This window comes from Dermacentor silvarum, chromosome 2 (assembly GCF_013339745.2).
Source record: "Dermacentor silvarum isolate Dsil-2018 chromosome 2, BIME_Dsil_1.4, whole genome shotgun sequence".
In the NCBI taxonomy this organism is placed as follows: domain Eukaryota; kingdom Metazoa; phylum Arthropoda; class Arachnida; order Ixodida; family Ixodidae; genus Dermacentor; species Dermacentor silvarum.
The window spans coordinates 138,921,294-138,941,257 of NC_051155.1; the positions used below are offsets into that span (position 1 = coordinate 138,921,294).

The 19,964-nt window shown below is 44.8% G+C and overlaps 2 protein-coding genes across 3 annotated transcripts; one reads left to right on the plus strand and one right to left on the minus strand.

Annotated features, from left to right (window-relative positions):
- Positions 1–5,475: 5,475 nt before the first annotated feature.
- On the minus strand, positions 5,476–8,202 carry LOC119441842 (CXXC-type zinc finger protein 1-like). Its single transcript, XM_037706476.2, has 4 exons — positions 6,105–8,202; positions 5,922–5,975; positions 5,783–5,858; positions 5,476–5,706 (listed from the first exon to the last, which is right to left on the minus strand). The coding sequence occupies exon 1, from the start codon at positions 8,026–8,028 to the stop codon at positions 6,154–6,156; it is 1,875 nt and encodes a 624-aa protein (XP_037562404.1). The 5' UTR covers positions 8,029–8,202; the 3' UTR covers positions 5,476–5,706; positions 5,783–5,858; positions 5,922–5,975; positions 6,105–6,153.
- Positions 8,203–8,313: 111 nt separating this feature from the next.
- On the plus strand, positions 8,314–18,609 carry LOC119441843 (transmembrane protein 177). 2 transcript variants are annotated; one of them, XM_037706477.2, is made up of 4 exons: positions 8,314–8,454; positions 9,620–9,785; positions 14,219–14,270; positions 17,771–18,609. In XM_037706477.2, exons 2-4 carry the CDS (start codon positions 9,640–9,642, stop codon positions 18,530–18,532), a joined length of 960 nt encoding a protein of 319 aa, XP_037562405.1. In that variant the 5' UTR covers positions 8,314–8,454; positions 9,620–9,639; the 3' UTR covers positions 18,533–18,609. The 2 variants fall into 2 exon arrangements, with proteins under 2 accessions (XP_037562405.1, XP_037562406.1); XM_037706478.2 differs by having other exon boundaries at positions 8,354–8,464.
- Positions 18,610–19,964: the final 1,355 nt, after the last annotated feature.

Below are 19,964 nucleotides of genomic sequence, written 5' to 3' on the forward strand. Positions count from 1 at the left end.
GCTGTTTAGATGGTATTGGCAAACTGTCAACCCCCCCTTCCTGGCAGAGATCCTGGGTGCGCTACTGCAGCGAGCATAGGATACAGGAGGTTACGCTGGAGGTGGTGGATAAGTACAAATATCTTCGTGTGGATAAACAATGGGGCTGAGTACCTAACGGAACATGAAAAATATGTAACGGCTAAAGGTAGCAGAAATGCGGCTGTGATGAAAAATAGAGCAATGTGGAATTACAATAGGTACGAACAGGGGCGGATCCAGGTTTTTTCTGAAGGAGGAGGGGGGGGGGGGGGGGGGTCAGCTAATGATGATGATGATAGTAGCCTTTCTTATTTACCGAAATTTATCGTTTTTCCTGACGATAAACCCGCGTTTTATACGGCTAAAGCAACACCTGTAGCCCACCGTGGTGGCTCAGTCAGCTCAGGCGTTGAGCACGAGATCGCGGGATCAAATCCCGGCCGCGGCGGCCGCATTTCGATGGATGCGAAATGCAAAAAAGCCCGTGTTCTTGCGTTGTAGTGCAGGTTAAAGAACCCCAGGTGGTCAAAATTAATTCGGAGCCTTCCACTACGGCGTGCCTCATAATCAGAACTGGTTTTGGCACGTAAAACCCCAGAAAGAGGAAGAAGACCTGTAGCGAAGCCAGGTATCGGTTTCGTTACCCAATACAGCCATGTGCTTGGCGGCTGCGCCTGATAATACAGGGTGTTCAAAACTAAGCTTTATGGCTTTCTTAAAGTTAGGCACTGGGAGGCAAGCGAAGACCACCTGTGCAAATAAGTTATGTGGCTAGGGGGGCACAAAGTGAGATGATAATTATCGCTGTTAGCAGCCCAATTAACTAAAATTGAACAATAATATTTTGTTGACTGCAGTAAGTGGGTATGTTTGTATTGAAAACTTAGAGACGGTCGAGTTTCTACACAGTATCAGTCGGAAGAATTATTCTAGCGTGTCCGTGCTCCGAGATATCACACTCCAAATTTCAATTGTCGTACTGCGCAGAATAATCGAGAATAAAGACGCGACAATTCTCATGAATTCCCGTGAATCATCATGAAGCTGAGTGACCACTTCTGTGGAGGGATGGCGGTGCCATCTTCTCTCTTAAATGAGTCGTGGTGGTGTGTTGACTAGAGGAACGTTCTTGAATACGGGCGTAACGCTCCGCTCCAACGCAGCAACCACTACGCTGGTTGTTTACGATATGCGAATCACCGCGTATGAAAACTCACGACGCCACCTACAAGAATAACGATGTGGCGTAGTAGGCGAGAGCGCGAGCCAGCGTCTTCATGTTTTGTTTCCCACGCGACGTCATCCTTTTACACAAGGCGCGCATCTGCTCCCGTTTCTCGAACCACGCGACGCCATCCTAGGCCCGCGCGCTGGCGTTTGCCGCTGACGTCACGCTCCCCCACTTCGCAGCCGCGGCTCGAAGCTTCGCCCCGCTCCGCGAAAACGCCCACTCATATAAACGAATCCGGCGGGCTTGAGCCTCCTATGCTTAATGTACGACAATAAAACCGCGAAGTTACAATGAAAAACTTGTAGCGTGCGAACGGTACTGTGCTCGTACTGGATATTGTCAACGTGTAACTGATCACAATGAGTGCTACAGTTAAAAAAAGTTGCCTATGTGTAGTTCTTAGTTTAGCTGTTAGTTATTATTTATATATGAACACTTCAGCAAGGGATCTCTTTCATTAAGCAGGTTGATCGCGGAACCGATGACAGCCAATGAGGCAACCGTTGACACCCCAAGGGGAAACTGAGTTATCAGGCGCGAAGGCGCTCAAGCGGACCTCGGCGTGCTTGGCAGAAGGGACGTCCCCTCGTTCAATCGACGCCACCGACGGGACGAGTAAGGCACGGCAGGCGCCAGGAGGTCCAAGGTGTTCATGAGAAAAAATAACTACGGCAACTTCGCGACACCGCACTCCTAGGGAATACAACTAGCAGCGAGCTAGCTTTACTTCTACATGTCTGATACCACTGGTACTCGCGAAAAATACTTTTGAAGAATGCTGGCGGCCATATTATTATTATTTTTTTTTTTTTTGCGACTGGGCCATCCCCCTGTCATCGAGGGGGCGATGCAGAAATCTGAGGGGATGGGGGGGGGGGGGTCAGGACATCCGGACATCCCCCCTGGATCCGCGCCTGGGTACGAAGTGGTGAGAGGGACTTGGAAAGGGATGATGGTCCCTAGTTTGACTTTCGGCAATGCGGTCCTGTGCATGAGATCGGAGGTTCAAGCAAGGTTGGAAGCTAAGCAGCGAGGGGTAGGTAGACTGGCTCTGGGAGCACACGGAAATACACCAAATCAGGGGGTACAGGGTGACATGGGATGGACGTCATTTGAGGGCGGGGAAGCCAGCAGCAAGATAGAATTTGAGGAGCGATTGAGAGAAATGGCAGAAAAGCGGTGGGCAAGGAGAGTTTTCAGTTATTTGTACATGAGGAATGTTGACACAAAATGGAGGAAGCTGACCAGCAAATTGTCAATCAAATATTTGGACTGCAGGAGGGGTGCAAACCAGGAAACAGCGGTTAAGAAAAAGGTTAAAGAAACAGAGAGGGGTCTGTGGAAAACAGGGATGCAGACGAAATCAGCACTGGGAACATACAGAACTTTCAAGCACAAAATTGCGAAAGAAAATATCTATGATAATTCTAGGGGAAGCTCTTTGTTGTTTCAAGCCAGGACGGGAGTATTGCGGACTAGATGTACCGAGTCAAGTACTAAGGTATAGACACTGTTGTGCGGTGCATGTGGAGAAGAAGAGGAAACGGCTGAACACCTCATACTTTTCTGTAAAGGGCTTAACCCTACAGTGCAAAGCAACGGGGCTGATTTTTTCAAAGCATTGGGGTTTAGGGATAGTGAAGGCAAAATAGACTTTAAGCAGGTAGAAATAACCAAACGGAGGTTATCTGATTGGTGGTTAAAATCAAGGCAGGGGTGAAATTTCACCCACCACAAAGTACAAAATATGTTAATAGTCATGGCTTGGTGGCGTATGCCACCGCCCGATATAAAGGGTTCAGACTTCAGCCTCATCCATCCATCCATCCACTGCACTTAACGCATGCATTGTTTCAGTTTTGAAGAAGTTCAGTTTTCGTCGATGGTAACCAGTTAATCAGAGTGTATGTCTGTGATGGTATTGGTATGGTGCCACCACTAGTATTGGCGGGATGCTCAGCAGTGGTGTCCAGAGACTGCGAAATTTGATGTGATCGTCGGTGAGGGAGAGAGAGATCTCGGCGAACCTACAGTGCACATTAGCGGTGGGATAATGCTGTACATGTCGCTTCCGCAAGATAGGCGATAGGCAAGAAAGAGGCAAGTTCTAGCAAGTTTCGCTGCAGTTCTAAATGTATTTGAGTATAGTTATAATTACCAGAAATAACTTATTACTTGCAACTTGCTAGAAGTCATGTATTCCTAAGACAACCGCAAACTCCAGCATTATCTAAATGGCGTTGAAATGCCACACTTGCCCTCAAATTACTAGGTTTTTGAAATTCGAATTGCACAGCTTGCTCTTGTTTATCACAGGGCGAACTGTCACTGGAAAACGCAGGAAAAAAGAATGGGAGCTAGCTTTAATGGACACAAAAATTTGCTATTTGCTCACAAAGTGAAATCCCCAAACCTTTCCTCAAAACATTTAAAATAAATTTTTCAAAGTAAAATGCCTTTTCTTTTTGAATGCATCAACACATGCTGTGCACTTGTTTAAAAATGAAATTGAGTAAATGCATCTTTTTATGCAGCAAGCTGCATTTGCCTACACTGTTTATAGGAGATCTTGCCTTTCATTCATTCTGACCCGTGGTCAGAAGACGGTGTGGTCAGCAGTCTTGTGATTTCATGTTGAAACAATTTTTGTGCAATGGTCCATCAACTTACATATGTTGTAGTATTTTATCCACATGTATAGGTTTGGAAATATCAGGCATGAACGTAAGGAGACTCACAGCATAGTAGTGATCTGAGTGGCAGTAAAGAATACAGCCAGCAAGATAGTATTACATCTGACACATTTAGAAGTTCACTTAAACTCCGTCATAACATATTCTGCAAACTTTTCATGATAGAGAATGCAGCCAAAGGGGCTGTCGGGCCACAGACAAGGCTTACTTGTGATCCTGCAAATAACTTTGCGAAAACGAGTTGCCACGAAAAAGTAATTTAATAAGTAGGAGCACTAATTATTTGCTCATGAGAGTAATTGCAAGTTACGAAGTTACTGAGAAAAAAAAACTAATTTTGCAGTAACTTGAGTATTCAAGTCCTGTACAAGCCTGCTTTGGTAGTTGGCACTCATTCCGTCTCCTGCCCATTCCTGAACATCAGTTAGGCACTCAAATTTCAGTTCACAGAATAGTCTAAAAATACAAAATGTGTATCAATATTTTTCATTAGGACATGTCACTGGTAGAGCTAGTGCATTAAAAAGCAATTAAGCCACACAAGAGAGGACAGGGCAGCTGCTAAATAAAAGAGTTGTCTGCGCACATGCCTCTGGACGTGCCTCCTGGACATTGTGGCATGTGTAGTACAAATATGTTAATTATGAGGGCGATTGTTTTGCGGTAGCGGCATAGCACTGTACAGTTAGTCCAATCACAGCTTCTCCCATCTCACTTCAACGGGGACAGGACATAAGAGCCTTATTCTGTGTGCTCTTTGACACTATTCAGACGTTCTCCTTCGCTAGAAAGCGCAAGACACATGTCCTTAGCTTTCATATTAGGTGCCTTTCCTGTTTGCAAGTAGCCATCCGTCTTTTTTTTTTTAGAATGTTTTTGTTTCACTGCATGGCAGTGCTTGGTCAACAGTTCAATGTTGTTGCTTGAATGTTAGCGGTGAGCATTTAGAGATTCAATAATTATAGATGCTAGCACTATGAACAAGTCAGGTAAACAATATTTAAATTGTTCACTTGGCTGCTGCATTGACAAGATGATACAAAGCTGTATGTGTCAAGTGCAGGCACAATGCAACAAATTTTTATGAACATGATTCAATTTTGGAAATGATACAGTAATACATTGTGCATCTTTGGCTGTTAGCTTAATTGCAGCGCCTTTTCACTTTTACCTTGACGCACGAGAGGTTTCCCACCTATTTTAAACACAGCTGCAGTGGTGGTATAGTGCACTAAAATACTGGACACAATAGTTGTGCCCATGACGGGAGATGGTAGCCAAACCACAACACAAGGGCCAAAGTTATCCACGCTGCCTTTCACAAAGATCCATACTTTGAGCCCATGAAGCATTACACACAACTGTAATTCGCGACATAAAATGCTGAATGACCAAATTAAAAAAAAAAAAAAAAGCATGTCCCTTGAGCTCCTTACATTACCCACTTACAGCCTTGCACTTCTGCATCAGCAGGTTCTATCGTATGTCAAGGAAGCACACTTGTTACTGGCATGCTTTTCTATTGCAAAATAGAATTTATCAAAGCAGACTTCCTTGTTTATTCAAATTTTACTTGCAGTTGCCGCCAGTAAGGTGTTAATGAGAGTTGATGACAGAACACTTCTTGAATTAATAATGGTGTCTTGTTACATTTCATAGGCAGAACAATATGTCAACAAGTCTGAAAGGCAAAGCTGTGTCAATCTGTGGCGGTCTTGGATGGTTCAGTATTCTGCTGGGCTTGCAATGCATCCAAGTTTCCTGTAAAAATGAGCAAGCTATATTAGCACGATATCCTTTCCTTGGCAGTGGTTGTTATCCTCAAGAGACACTCAACTCTTTGTATCTTGTTCAACATCTGCCCGTGTGGACTTGAAGAAAATGTTGCTGTTTGGCTGCTGCTTGTAGATGCACTGCAAAAATGTCACAAGCTCATCTATAGTAGAGTTCTCACTCAAACACCATTTCTGACTTACAGCATTTCTCTTGAGGCAGTTAATTTCATGCTCCAAGACTTTGAGTTCTTGTATCTGAAATGAAGATATGGCTAAACTAGTAAATGATGGCACACAATGACTTATAGGGATGCATGGTAGTGAAATTGCGGTGTATTTTCATGCAAAAAGCGATTAAACAACAAGAAGTAAATGAATATGTACAGGATCTTTGTTTTGGGGGGCAAGGGAGAGTCACTCTGTTTTCATGATGTCAAGTCTGGATTGGTGCTGGCATTTCATAAAGTGCATCATGTGATAATGTTTGATGCAACATCAGTCCCAGGACACCACCTCGACTTGTCATCGACATACACGTGTTGCGTTCTTGCTCGTACAGCTCATCCAGTTTCAACCACTGCCGCACAATCTCCATGTCGATTTCTGCCCGACGGAACTTGTCCCAGCAGTAATGTTTTGAGCACCTCTTTTTTGGCACATTGCAGAATTCACCACTGTGTTCAAACACATTTGTCGCTATTGGAAACCCACACACTTCATCGTCGCTCACTTTTGGCTCTTTTGAATGCTCTGGGCAGAGGATTCGGAGTCGTTTGCAGTAGGTCTTCTGGTGTGGGTTGTAAAAGTCGCAGAACACATTGTCACCTTCAATGCGAGTCTTATACACAGAGCCATACGAGCTCTGACTCTCATACTTGTTGAAGCACTTTTCCATGTGTCGCATTGCCACGCGGGCACTTACTTCGTGCCCACAAGTGACGCAGTATGTGCTCAGTTCACTTTCCTCATAGTCATCTGCAGCTTCCTCGTCTTCAGCCAAAGGTGTCTGCTTTGCTTTCTCGATCACCTTCTCCAGTTCTGCTCGCTTAGCTTCCAGCTGCTGAAGAGTGCTCCGAGCATCCATCTGCTGCTTGCGGATCTGCTCTAACTGGCGGCGATTCAACTCGTCTGCGTGGCACACACTTGACTGCCACTGCTGAATGCGGTGTGGCAGCACCTCGTAGATGCGGTTCGTGGCCAGCTTCAGGCCGCAGTCGTCACTGCAGTACTTAGAGCCCGGTCGCGCAGCCGCGGTGCAGCCAGGCCCATAGCACTGCCGTGGTACGTCGTCGTCCTTGCGACTTTTCTCTTTCTCGCTGCGGTGTTCCCGTTTGTGTTCCTCCTTTCGGGCACGCTTAGACTCCGCCTTCGAGTCACCCCCCTTTGTCGGACTTCGCTTGTGACGAGGCTTCTTCGCGGAACGCTTGACAAGCAGCTCCGGTTCGTAGTCGTCGTCCACGTAGTCATTCGGCAGGTCTGAGCCGTCGTTACCTACATCTAGGTCTTGCTCGTAATCGTCGTCGTGCCCAGCCTTGGACCGCTTCGGAGACGATACCGGTTTTTTGCCCAGTATCAGACCGAAGTTGAGGCACTGTCGCTTGCGACATTTCTGCCTTATCTTGTTCGGCCCACCGAACTTCCTCATGTCCTTGCAAAAATCGCAGCGACCGCAGTCTTCGGTCATGTAACATGCCGTGCATTCGCCGCATTGTCGCGTGGACTTCCGACGCTTATTTTTCTTGGAGCGGTGCGACTTGTCTTTATGCCTCGTAGGAGAGTACGCTTCGTCGTCTCTGGAATCTCTGGAATCTCTGGAATCTCTAGAATCTCTAGACTTGCTTCGACTCTTGTGCTCTTCGTGCGAGGAATGAGACTTCTCCTTGCGCTCCTTGAACTTTATTTCAAGTGTCGGATCCCTGTCGCGGCATATGAGGCAAAAGAACTTTAATATGTTCTTGGCGTACGATTCTGTTATGCTGATGCAGTCGCCGTGGTACCACTCATTGCAGTTGTCGCATCCGATCATAAACCTAGTGGTGTCGCTCGTACGGCAGATGCAGTAGACGATTTCTTCCTCCTCCGAGCGCTCGGAGCCTTGGTCCTCAACGCAGCTGTCTGTCTCGCTATCCGAGCGAACAGCTGCCTTTGTCGGTGCTTTGGCTTCCTTCGGCTTCGGGGGTAGAGTCTTACAATAGCTGTGCATTTCTTGTCCATAGTGCAGCTTTGTTTCAACATCCCCACCTCCACTGTAGTCGTTGCCATCACTGCTCATCCCTTGGTAAATAGTTTCGGTCTTAACGCTGCACATATTCACAAAGCACGTCTGAGCACGCTATTACGCCACAAAATAAGATATGTATTAACTGTGAGCCTTCTGATTCTTCTATAAACAGGTTTCAAGAAGGCGAAACGCAAATGCTTACGCGTCTTTCTCGTGACTTCGCTGCTGCGGCGTCGTTGTCCGCCATTTTGACGAGCAAGCTACCGGATGCGGAAGTTGCGGAAGATGTCTTTTGCGCTTTTCTTGCTTTTCTGCTTCTGGGTCTTCTGGCTTGACTCGGCTTCTAACGACGTAAAATCGAAAGTACCAAAAGCCAAAGTGCAGCCCGGTAACAAAGCCAAGTCAGGCCAAGCTCACCTTTGGCCATGTGCGGTACGCCAGTTAGTTCGTTACTTTAAGAACTTTAGTGGGCCCACAAAACAATATCTTTCGGAGTTTCTTTGTTCACAAGAAGTAAGTACATGTGCGTAAGATCCTTAGTTCTTTGTAAATACGTGGTGTGCCATGTGTCTCTCGCGCGCATCCGTTCTGCCGCATGCTGTGTGCTACACTCTGAGGAAATCCTTACTGTATTTACCTAGCAGACGATGTTTCTTTCAAGATGTTTCACGTTGCTCAGGTTCTACTCTGCATGCCAGATTATGAAAGAGTGAAACAACAGTTCTAGGACAAGCACACCAAGATTTCTTGAAGCAACTGAAATGTTGAATCCGAATACGAGCAAAATTAAGTTGCAAATATGGGTTGGATGCGTTGCCAGTTTCGCGTAACTGATAGAGGGTCTAAATGTATGCATATTTATTATTAAAAAATACTAATCCAGGTTTGACAGCCAAAGAAGTACTGTGCATTTTTCTATAAATCAAGTGCAAATGAGCAGGGCGCGGAATATTAGCGACAGTTCTATTAAACTGACGCATTTGTTTCGTTGATGATCTCGCATCATATAACTACCCATCGTTGGGATGATTTCGAACTACGATCCGGGAATAGTTACAATCACTTTTAAACCAGTAAGAATGAACTGTCAAATTGTGTCAATTTTATCGGTCATTTCAGCGGCTATGGGCCTTCGAATAATATCCAGTAACGAAGTGTTTTATCTACGACCAGTAATTTTGGACGTATTTTGCCTGATTGCACGTCGCAAAGCAGCATTTTGTGTTTCGATTGTTCTCGACTTCTGCTGCAATATCCCCATGCGGCTGACAGTGTTAACCCTTTCGCGCAAAGCTAAATCATCATCTTTCGTCACACACTATATATACATAGGTGCATCGCGCATTGAGCACAGTTAATTATCACATACAGCACATTTTATCTATTTATTTGCTGTGTTACCTTTCCGTTTACCACAGCATAATTACCCTGTTCTCATGTGCTCCGAATATTAGGTAGTAATATTATTTTTTTGTTAAACCTCTGATTTTAATCCCTGAACGAGCCCCCCCCCCCCCCCCCTTTCCCCCTCTCCCTTGTGTATATATAATGCCTGCGGGCCCTTAACGTGAAATAAATGTGGTGAATGCATGTAGTGTTGTTACTTTCCTTTAGATTGTGTGATCATCATAGTTATCGAAGCTAGCATTTGCAAATTTTCATACTCCCGTTCTTACAGGTGTGTACGCTTTCGGAGTCATGGCTTCACGTTGGATGCTTAGCGAGACGGGCAGACGAGCAGCTGGCATAGCTGGTCTCACGGGTGGCTTCATAGGGGCTTTGGTTGGCCTGCTTCCTCACACTCACCTGCTCGAGCAGTACAAAAGTATAGTTCAAGCTTACAAGTAAGTGCCCATGCATTATAGTGACCTACTCAGTGGTACCAGTCTAGTTTTAAGCTGCTACAGTGTGTTCACAGTGAGTATAATGTCACAGCTGCAAAACCAAATGGCACAATCATCTGTGAGCAATATCCCAAAGATTGGGTAGTTGGGGAAAATGTAAAAGAAGTAAATAAATTAAATAAATAAATAAATAAATAAATAAATAAATAAATAAATAAATAAATAAATAAATAAATAAATAACAACAAATTGTGAGAAGTAAGGGCATTGTTGCACCAGCATAAGTGTGAGAGACACTGGAAAACACTGGTCTAGTGCCAACACTCAACTTAAGATCACTGTTGGTAAAGTCTTAAATGTACTCTGATCTCGCAATCAGCCACCAAGATGACAAAAATACTGTTCAATGCATCACAAGTGATAAATAGAACAAATGGGATGGCTATAGTCTTATGATCTGACATTGTGTATAAGAAGAGATAATGATAATAAACATGTACTTGCTATGTACATGTACCTAATAAACAGGTAGCTTGCTAGCTATGGCATTATCTTGCTGACCACGAGGTCATGGGTTCTATTCCTGGCCACCGCAGTGACATCCTAATGTGGGCGGAATGCAAAGGCACTCTTGTACTTTGATCTAAGTGCATGTTAAAGGACTCTAGGCACTTAGTGCCACTTAGTGCGAATGGGAAATATAACTAAATGAGCAGATAAAGACAATGTAAGTTGCTGATAGGGTTGTGAACAGAAACTGCAGCTTCAGAAGGGCCTAACAACAAATCAACAGACAGAAACAGGCTATCAACTATCCCAGCGTAGCTATCACTCACACAAAAGCTGCCTGACCAGTTGTGAGGTAGCGCTGTTTATTTATTTGAAAATACTTTACAGGGCTTGTTCAGGTGCATAAGGAAGGCATCACAGGAACAAAATCAAACTATTGAAAAGTGTATTAGGACAACTGCAGGACAAACAGTACAAATAGAAGCGACATTCTAAAATTACTGGTACAGCTAGCAAACAAAGCAGAGAAGTCAACCCAAAGAAACAAAAAAGTGTACAAAGTGAATGATCACAAAACAATGTTAGGTAGAACCCCGATTGCTAAATATAGCATCCTAAAGCAAGGAACATTTTAAGCACTCATAGAAGTATTGAAAATTCCACAAGCACGTGGCTTGTGTGTGCGATAACATGATGTGAGCAGGGTTACGATAAAAAATGCATCTCTATGAGTTGAAATCCTTCCATGCTAAAGTTTTTTTTTTTTCATTGGCAAGTTGTTGCGCCCTAATCAGATACTTGCAAAGGAAATTGTTATGCTTAAACTAAACATGGACACAGTAATAGACACGGATTGCGCTCGTCCGTGTCTATTACTGTGTCCGTGTTTAGTTTGCGCATAACCATTTCCTTTGCAAGTATGAACCAACTCACCCAACAAAGTTTTACGAATCAGATACCACTGTGAAGTGATACCACTGTGAAGTCATATTGAAATACAATCGCGGAATAGGCACGATCAACGGCATAAAAATCTGCACAAATGAGCCCTTGTAGTATTGCCACGGCTCTTGTCAGGTTGTGATGCTTGTTTCTGATTTAGTTTCCTTGCTTGAGTGACAGGCCACTCAAGTACAAGGGCATGCGTTTATCTCTTAAAATCATAGAAAAACTGTTTTGTGCTTAGCACTGCTCTATTCTTGCTGAAATTTTGCAGTAAGACAGCATTTTATAGTCCGGATCATTCATTATGACACTTGGTACATTGACTTACCTGGTTTTCACGAAAAAAATTCAAAGTTGCCCTCGTTTATCGGAAAGCTAGCTGCTGCCAAGACAGTGCTAGCATGGACTTGCGTTGCTGCCTGTTGGTAGCTGTGTAAAGGAGTCGTTGTGGTAGGGTTGCTGCGTGTCCCATAGTCAAATTTTGTAATTTTTTTTTTAAAAAGCTTGCACCATCTAGTAGTACAGCATTCACATCAAAATTATAGAACGACTTCCACTCGTCTGTGGCATTCTGTACGCAATAGTAAATTTCTGAACGAGTGAGACTTATCATTGGCACGGAAAGTGTTAAAGAAGTACTGAAACAACATTTTTGACGTGCCATTGTCATGCCTCAAGTGACGCCCCAAACCCTCCAAATGCCTGGATCTTGACTGGATGCCCAGTTGCAAAAGGCATTACATCTGTGTACAAATAATGTAAATTTTGGTATTCGATTCAATAATTGAATGTCATTTTTGAATATTTGTATTCAGTTTGATTCGGAGATTTCACTATTCAAACACTCCTGTATAACTTTGCTTTGATAGTACACGGAAAATACTTAATGAAGGATTTAGTACTATGGTACAAGTCCTCAATGCTAGGGTTGCATATGCACATGTTTGACAAATGCATGCATTCTGGCAGGAGCTCTTATGCTGTATGTACTACTTGTACATGAGCTGCAGTATCAAGGAAAAAGGACTTACTAGCAGTAGATCTCAAACCAAGTTGCACACTTGGCAGTGTGTGTGGAGTGCGAAGTGTGTGCACTGCAGCCTTGAGAGAGTGGCACTCTGTGTGCATGTATTTTAAAGACAGTAGAAACAGTAGAAAGAGTACTGGGTAGACGGCCCATGCCGTCGTCCGCCTCATCCACACTGAAGATGTTGAAGGGAGGAACAGGTTCTCACCGAGAACGAAGAGTACTGGGTTATTTACAATATTTACATGAGAAGTAGAGAATGTTACGTCTCATCAGGTGGACATAGCTGATTCCATCTAGTAAAGCTAAACTTGGTGTTACTTGTTCTGATGTATAATCAACAAGAAAAATGTTCACTGCACAGTAGCAGGCAGACATGAAGTCAAATGTTGTATGAACAGAACAACAACCACTGCGACATGAGTCTTACCGGCAAAGTCTCCCTTGTCCCTGAAATGTCATTAACATTCTAGTAGAGACTGCTTCTGGTGGTTGCGCAAGTCGGCGAGCCTTGCTGCGTGCCATATAGCTTGGAGGACATTTAGGGCTTGTAGGAGCTGTCGTGGCCTCGGAGTCCGACGTCAAACTGAGGGTCGCGCTCTAGCCTACGCTACCGGTGCGTCTTGAAAAGGGTAGCTGGCTTACGCTACCGGGGCATAACACAGAGGCTAAGCGGGCCCACGCCGTCGTCCAAGCAGAGTTGGTGAGGAAGGTTGTCTCTTCCGTGGAGAGTACGAGGTCGGGCATATCCAAAGGGGTAGACGGCCCATGCCGTCGTCCGCCTCATCCACACTGAAGACGTTGAAGGGAGGAACAGGTTCTCACCGAGAACGAAGAGTACTGGGTTATTTACAATATTTACATGAGAAGTAGAGAATGTTACGTCTCATCAGTCTAGCATGACTGGATCGAAGCACACTGGAGAGCCGCAAAAGTCCGCTTAAAAGCCCTCTGGTCCCTTTTGACCCCTAGTCCAGGGAAAGCTGCGGTCCCATCTTCCTCCAATCGGAGCGTTGAGAGTCACCGAAGGGTCCGCCTTGAGGGCGAGGGTGCGCATAATCCCCCGGTGCCTTTGTTCCCTGAACACATTCAGAGAAGTCCACTGCTCACTCCCCCACAGAAAGGAGGGGACGCTCGTAGACAGGTGGCTTCACGCTTGACTCGATCTGGCACGTCTGGGTTCCCGGCATGGGCCAGCCATCGACGGGTTTGTCTGGAGAACGGCCTTGGCAGCCAGCAGGTCTGTCGAGCGGCTGTGAGAAAGCGGCGTAGAAGCGGCCCTTTTCCAAGAGTTTCTTGCTCCGTAGCGTCGTGACATCTAGTAACCACGTATTCTTTGAAACGTGTCTAGGCATGGTGTCGCCGCTGATCTTTCCCGTGGGACGTTTTTCAGCTTCCCGAAGCGATTTGTCACAGGCCAGCAAGAGATACTCTAAGTTCGTTGCCCCTGCTGGCCGATCGTAACAGGCTGCTGCCCACGATTGTTTCCCACATAGCTGCAATATTGCACCAGACACATTGACACCTACACATGTGGGAGTGATCACATGCAAATACTGAGACATGGGAGTAAACATTTACCCTGAAGATGTTGAAGAACCATCTTATGCATATGCCTACCTCAGTAAATGGGATTAGACTTGCAAAATTTTTGGCACCATTTTTGTTGTGCTGGTTCCACAGGTGCTCAACTTGTAGAGGGTTGTCTGCAGTTGGAGGAAACACCTCATAGCAGCCTAGTGCAGAAACTTAAATTTAGAATTAAGACCTGCAAATATAGAAATCTTCCTTAGGCATCATGTTATCCTTCTTTTTTTTTTTTTAACTGTTGAGTAGAAGAAATGTTGAAAATATATAGTGCAGAATATTGATGAGGGGTTTCCCTCAAGAGATGACTCTGAGCCTTCTGTCAAAAGCACTGCAAATTGACAAACAATGTATTTTCGAACAGGGATGGCCAACCAATGCATTTGGATCCTGTTGTGCAGAAAAGAGCAGAAGAGGTAAGTGTTACGACCGCAAAGCAACTGGTTGCTCTCATGACATACAATGAGGATTTAGCAAAGGTGCAAAAGTGGTTGCATGGAGGATGGCCAAGAAAGATTGTCCTTTTCAATAAGCTTGTCCAATTCACACCTTTTTCTTCCTTACTTACTCTTTTTTAGTGCAAGTGAGCTTCAAGTTTTGTTGCAGTAACCTTGAATATGCAGTTCTTCAGAAATGCATTGCAACTTATGAAGCATTTATGGAAATCAATTCAAGCCATGCAGTGAATACACAACAGTGATAACACCACTCAAAGTCTAAAGCGAAAAACCAAGTACCCAGAGGTATTGATTGGAGGCTGTTTAGGCTTTATCATGATTTTATAAAAGTGCTGAACTTTAGCTATTCCTACACCTTGTTACGATTCACTTAGAGTGGCCATGCCTGGACCACATGCAAACGCATGGGAAATGGCGTGCCTAACAATCTAACAGACGTGTCCGTCGCGAGGGTCAGAGATACGTCAGAGACAAAACCTGCCATGCTGCCTTGCGACCATCTCGCCCCCGCTGGGGATGTTCACCCCGCTACGGTCACCCAACCTCACTACTTTGTCTGGTATGCCCTGTCCTGCAGTGGGGGGAGGAGAGGGAGAGAATGCTTGGATGGAGGAGGGTATAAGAAAGCCAGCAAGCAGCCACGTGGAGAACACTTTTGCTTTGCCCTAGCGTGCAGGTGCATACACACTGAACGTTTCTCGTACGTTTTCTTCGGAGCACACCATTCACTCGAAGCGATGTATTAAACTTGTGTTATTTGTTTTTGCGTCCCCTCGTGTTCCCCGCCGGACCCTCTCCGATGGTCAACCTGATTCGAGCTCCAAGCAGACGCTGTTGGTTTACCGAACCCCTTCCCGTAACAACCTTCTTCATTATGCTGCTGCCCGTGCATGGTTATTGTTGTGGGTGCAACATTACATTTGATTGTGTTAGGGAAAAACAGGCTGTGCAAAAGCACTTTAGGTGTGTTGATGTTGCCCACAATTACATGTAACAAATAATGAAAATTTATTTTCAGTATCACTGTTTAAAACAATAGTACAGCAATGGTGAGGACACAGGCAAAAAACCCGTGAAGGGGCTTGACAAGGCCTGTGCCCCTTTTCAGATATGCCAGAGACGAAACAGCAGGTGTCTGTACTATTCTATAGTGGTTGATAGCAGTCGATAGCCCCATGTTGTCGTGCTTGTTGCAGTGCATGTGCACAGGTCACACGCCAGTGTGACGATGCCTACAGGTCTTTCTATTTTGGTATAACGCACAACTTCCATGTGTGTAGTGCATAGGTTAGCTCATACTGCTATTTGCTCCAGCAGACTAGTATTGGGGTTATTTTTACAGTATTTTGGTGCTCGCGGTACGAGACAACTTGAAAGTATTGTTCTTTGGGTTGTGAAGAATGAACCTGCAAGGAAGAAGAGACTTCGAAGTCTGCAGGCCTGGGCTTTGTAGCTTCTGAAGTGAGAAATGTGATGGCGCCGCTTGAACCGTTTCCTCAACTTCTGTACCAACCTCCTACCACTTTGTCGCACAGTTTAAGCCAAGTTTTTATGAAATAACACATAAAATAATAAAAGCATAAATAAATCTACTTCTGCTGCTGCTGTCACTGTCTTGCATGCTGCGTCGGGGGAGGGGGGGTGACTCAGAGCGTGTATATACATGGCAGCAGCGCGGCAGAGAGGAAAGACTACGCGAGAAACTAGTTTGGACCTTTCCATTGCGCCTCCATAATGTCCTCTGGAGCTCTCTGGGTGTCGCCACCAGTGGCGCACTGATGGGGGGGGGGGGGGTTCGGGTGTTGTAAGTCCCCCTTGAGGCCAAATTAACCCCCCCCCCCCCCATGCTTCCGGCCCCACCTGTCCCACGTGTACCTTCAGTGCTCTGTTCACATTGTCATTATGATTCAGGAGGTGGCTTGAGGTCGAATTTTCCTGATTAACAAAAACACTATCACAGTCTTGCATTTATTCATTCACTCCAAAATTACTTTGAGTGAAACGCTGAAGAAATAAACATCGTCATCATCCTTGGTGTCATTATTATTATATTAGGCATTTTATTTGCTTTCGGATTCCTCTGGCTAAAGAAAAAAAATCGCATATTATGCAAAGTGCTTGCCCCCCCTCCCCGCACCACAAAAATTCAACCCCCCCTTGGCAGAGATCCTGGGTGCGCTACTGGTCGCCACAATAGCCTCTTAAGAGCCGCAATTGTCTGTGACCCCTCCGCAAGAAGTGCAGCACTTACCTTTGTACTAACGTGCAACAGTCGAGAGGGGAGGTAGATAGAATGGTAGAGAGGAGGCAGGCAGAGAAGACAGAGAATGGGGGTAGAACCGACGAAGTCACGAAATGAGTGAATAACAGCATAGTCCCTTAATATTGAGGGACTGTGATAACAGCCTTGCCACTCTTCGCTCGCATACATGGCGGGGGGAGGGTGAGAGAGGGAAAGGTGATGTAAGAAGGCAAGAAAATGCTACTGCTAGACATGACAGCCAGTTGTAAACAAATTGGATAAATTTAAGTTCTAGGTATGGTACGGTACATTTCTGCTATTTCTGAAAAAATAAACACCATGAAAATTTGTCAACTGCAGGGCATGCAAACGCAGAAGCGCATTAAAGCACCGCAACATTTAGGTGACACTAAAGAAGCGGCTGCACATCAAATGAACGCTTCTGTGCCCGCTGCGGTATCTTTGTGGCTATGGAGTTGCTCGAGGTCGAGGGTTCAATCTTGACTGTGGCAGCCGCATTTCAAAGGGGGCAAAATACAAAGGCGCTTGTCTGCTTAGGTGCACGTTAAAAAACCCCAGGAGTGAAAATTAATCCGGAGTCCTCCAATACAGCATGCCTGATAATCCGATTGTGGTTTTAGCAAGTACAGCCCCATAATTCAATTAAAGTTTAAATCTTCTGCCACGATGCGATGTGCCGTGTGAGGCACTGAGAACTCTAACCTTCTCTGAGGTTAGGAGTAAATGGCACACAACGCCTCAAGCGAACACATTTTGCTGTGTGTTCTGTGTACTACGCTGAACAGCAGCAGTGGTGCTTGCAAGGTAACATTTAACATCAACTCACCACTCTCATATTGAGTGTTGAGTTGATCTAAATTTCTCTCATAAAGAATTGAACATTTGCTGTCAACACCACCTCTAATTATCGTCAATTAATGCAAACAGCATGAAGGTTCGCCTAAATCGATTCCGGCAGTGCGTGGGATCCGCATAAGTTGAACGAAGAGGCAACGAATGCTTCGCTTTAAAAAGGACTGCTCCCAAATGTGTTGCCATTCACTCAACCAGTGATTGTGACCATGGATAGCCATGGTCATGGTAAAGGCAGTGGTGGTGTAGCAAAACCGGACATATAGGTCTCTTCTTTTTTGCCAACCTGTCCGATTTCTATCTTATAATCGTTTGAAATGATTTCTGTGGGGTATCTACGCAGGTCCTGCGGTTGGTTGATCTGGGTAAAAAGGAAAAGAAGTCCGTGCGCTTTTTTCCCGTGCCAATTTTGGACACCTTCTTCGCCGGCAGCACAACGGCTAATCATGGCACAATCATTGGCCTGCCCCTTACTTTCAGCTACACAAGGAAGGAAGACGTGCAGACAAAGAGCCTGTTCATTCACGGTTCCAAAGAGCCGGCCTGGGAGACTAGGGAAGGGGAGGCGCTCAAAAAATCGCTTGTGCTCAGTGACAAGGCGCAGAAATTTGTCATCGCCCGAGAAATTTACTGGGCAGACACTTACTATGTCCAGTTACAGACAGCGGCACTTTCGTTTTCTGTCCTCAACTGTTACTTCATGGGTCGGCTTGCCAATGACAGGCTCCATCTGCTGGTCCGTGCGCCTCGTGCCGTGCGAGTGTGCCTGTACGGCTTAATAGTGGCACTAAATGCGACTGTGTACATTTGCTTCAAGGATGCCATGAGCCAGTTATGGGACAGAAAAGCAGACAGGGAGGCAGCAGCCCTGGGAAGAGATTTTGTGGAGGGTGGAATTGAATATTACGAGAAACTTCTTCAGAGGAACAGGGCCTTGAGGGAATTGCTGGGGGACGAGGGACGGAAGTGCTACACTTCGAAAGGAAACATTAACAGGATACTTCGAACTGACCATATCCCAATCACACACAGATTAGATGTGTTAAAAAATCGGCTGCAGGTGGACAGTAAAGAGGTGGATAGTATGAGTGAGTTCAGTGCCTGATGTTTCGCCGAGCTGAACATAAGACTGACTTGTGTTGTAGAGGTATTGCTGAGTCAATAAAAGACATAGTGGAAAAACTGTGCTTATGATCAAACTTTACTACACTTAAAAAGGTGTTCAAAGAATGCTTCACTAGTTTCATGTGCTCAATTAAGTACACTGTATAATCTTGTGTTCCAAGACTTAAGTTGCAGTCAATGTGTCTGTCCATGTGTCTTCAATGGCGGTTCATATGCATCTTCAAAAACAAATTCTGGTGATTAAAAAAAAAAATTCGTGAGCAGTATCTCAAAATAGATTGCTTCGATGGAATATTTTGCTATAAACAAGCAGTTGTTTTATTTGTAGACTGTGCAGCTTGTTTGAGCTGTTTTACAAAGCTATCTGTTTGTTGGGCTGGATTCATATAATGCCACCCTGAGTGCATTTTTAAAGCATCGGCCCTAAAATCTAGAGCAGTTGAAGATGGCTGCAATGATCCTGTGAGCCACATGAAGATAATTACTGTTATGCGTATGAGACATGTTCATGAAAAAGACAAAGGGCTTTGTTTGATTTTTCTGCTTGATGTGCTATCATGTTGCATTGAATAACAAATGAGCAGAACACAATTGGAATACATCCCATGCCTTGTTGCTTGGCTTGCAATATCCTGGGCATGAATAACCAGTTGATTTACATTCATTAGGTATGAGCTACCATGTTTGAGACGTAAGTCACACCAGATGTGCATTTGAATGGACATAGAAGCATGGTACAATGAAACGCCACCTGATCAAACATCACTTGAACAAAACTATTCAGATCAGCATACCATTACAAAGACCCTGTTGTGATAGCATTTTGCCACACTGATAGCAACCCTACATTTAAACTTAACCAAACTTTGTCACAAAACAGGTTATAACAAACTATTAGATTCCATGAAGTAATGGTACTTCCCATCGAATTTCCCATAAAAAGCCATGCATTTAAAATCCAATTTTAAGAAAGCACAAATTGCCTTAAGTAGATATAACAAACCTTTTTTTTAGTTGAGAATGAAGATACGCTATAATTTTGCACCAAATGAGCCGAAATCTGATGGTGACCGACACTGCAACTTGTCTGTATAAGGAGTTCAAAACTCCCGCGACATGTTGGCTACCTGGCATCATGACAAACTGATTGCGCCAGCAGCTTTGGCAGAGTGCACACAATGTTACCTCCGACTCTCACAGTCTCCTGGGCCCTGGTGCACACGGCAGGCTGTGCCTTGGTTGAAGGAGTTCATAGCTTGCGGAGTGAAGGTATACATGGCTGTACATGCTGCACCTTCTAACCACTGCCTTGATAATCTGGGGAACATGATCAGTCAAGGAAGCCTATTTCATGATGATCCATTTATTTTCCATTGTTTTTAGCCTTCATCATTGGCTCTGACAAAGCCATG

What these genes read in the sequence shown, in the direction of transcription:
- LOC119441842 (XM_037706476.2), bottom strand. Translation starts at nt 8,028, where the DNA reads ATGTGCAGCGTTAAGACCGAAACTATTTACCAAGGGATGAGCAGTGAT.
- LOC119441843 (XM_037706477.2), top strand. Translation starts at nt 9,640, where the DNA reads ATGGCTTCACGTTGGATGCTTAGCGAGACGGGCAGACGAGCAGCTGGC. An exon ending in AGTATAGTTCAAGCTTACAA is followed by an intron (nt 9,786 to 14,218) that starts GTAAGTGCCCAT and finishes ATTTTCGAACAG; the next exon opens with GGATGGCCAACCAATGCATT. An exon ending in TGCAGAAAAGAGCAGAAGAG is followed by an intron (nt 14,271 to 17,770) that starts GTAAGTGTTACG and finishes GTATCTACGCAG; the next exon opens with GTCCTGCGGTTGGTTGATCT.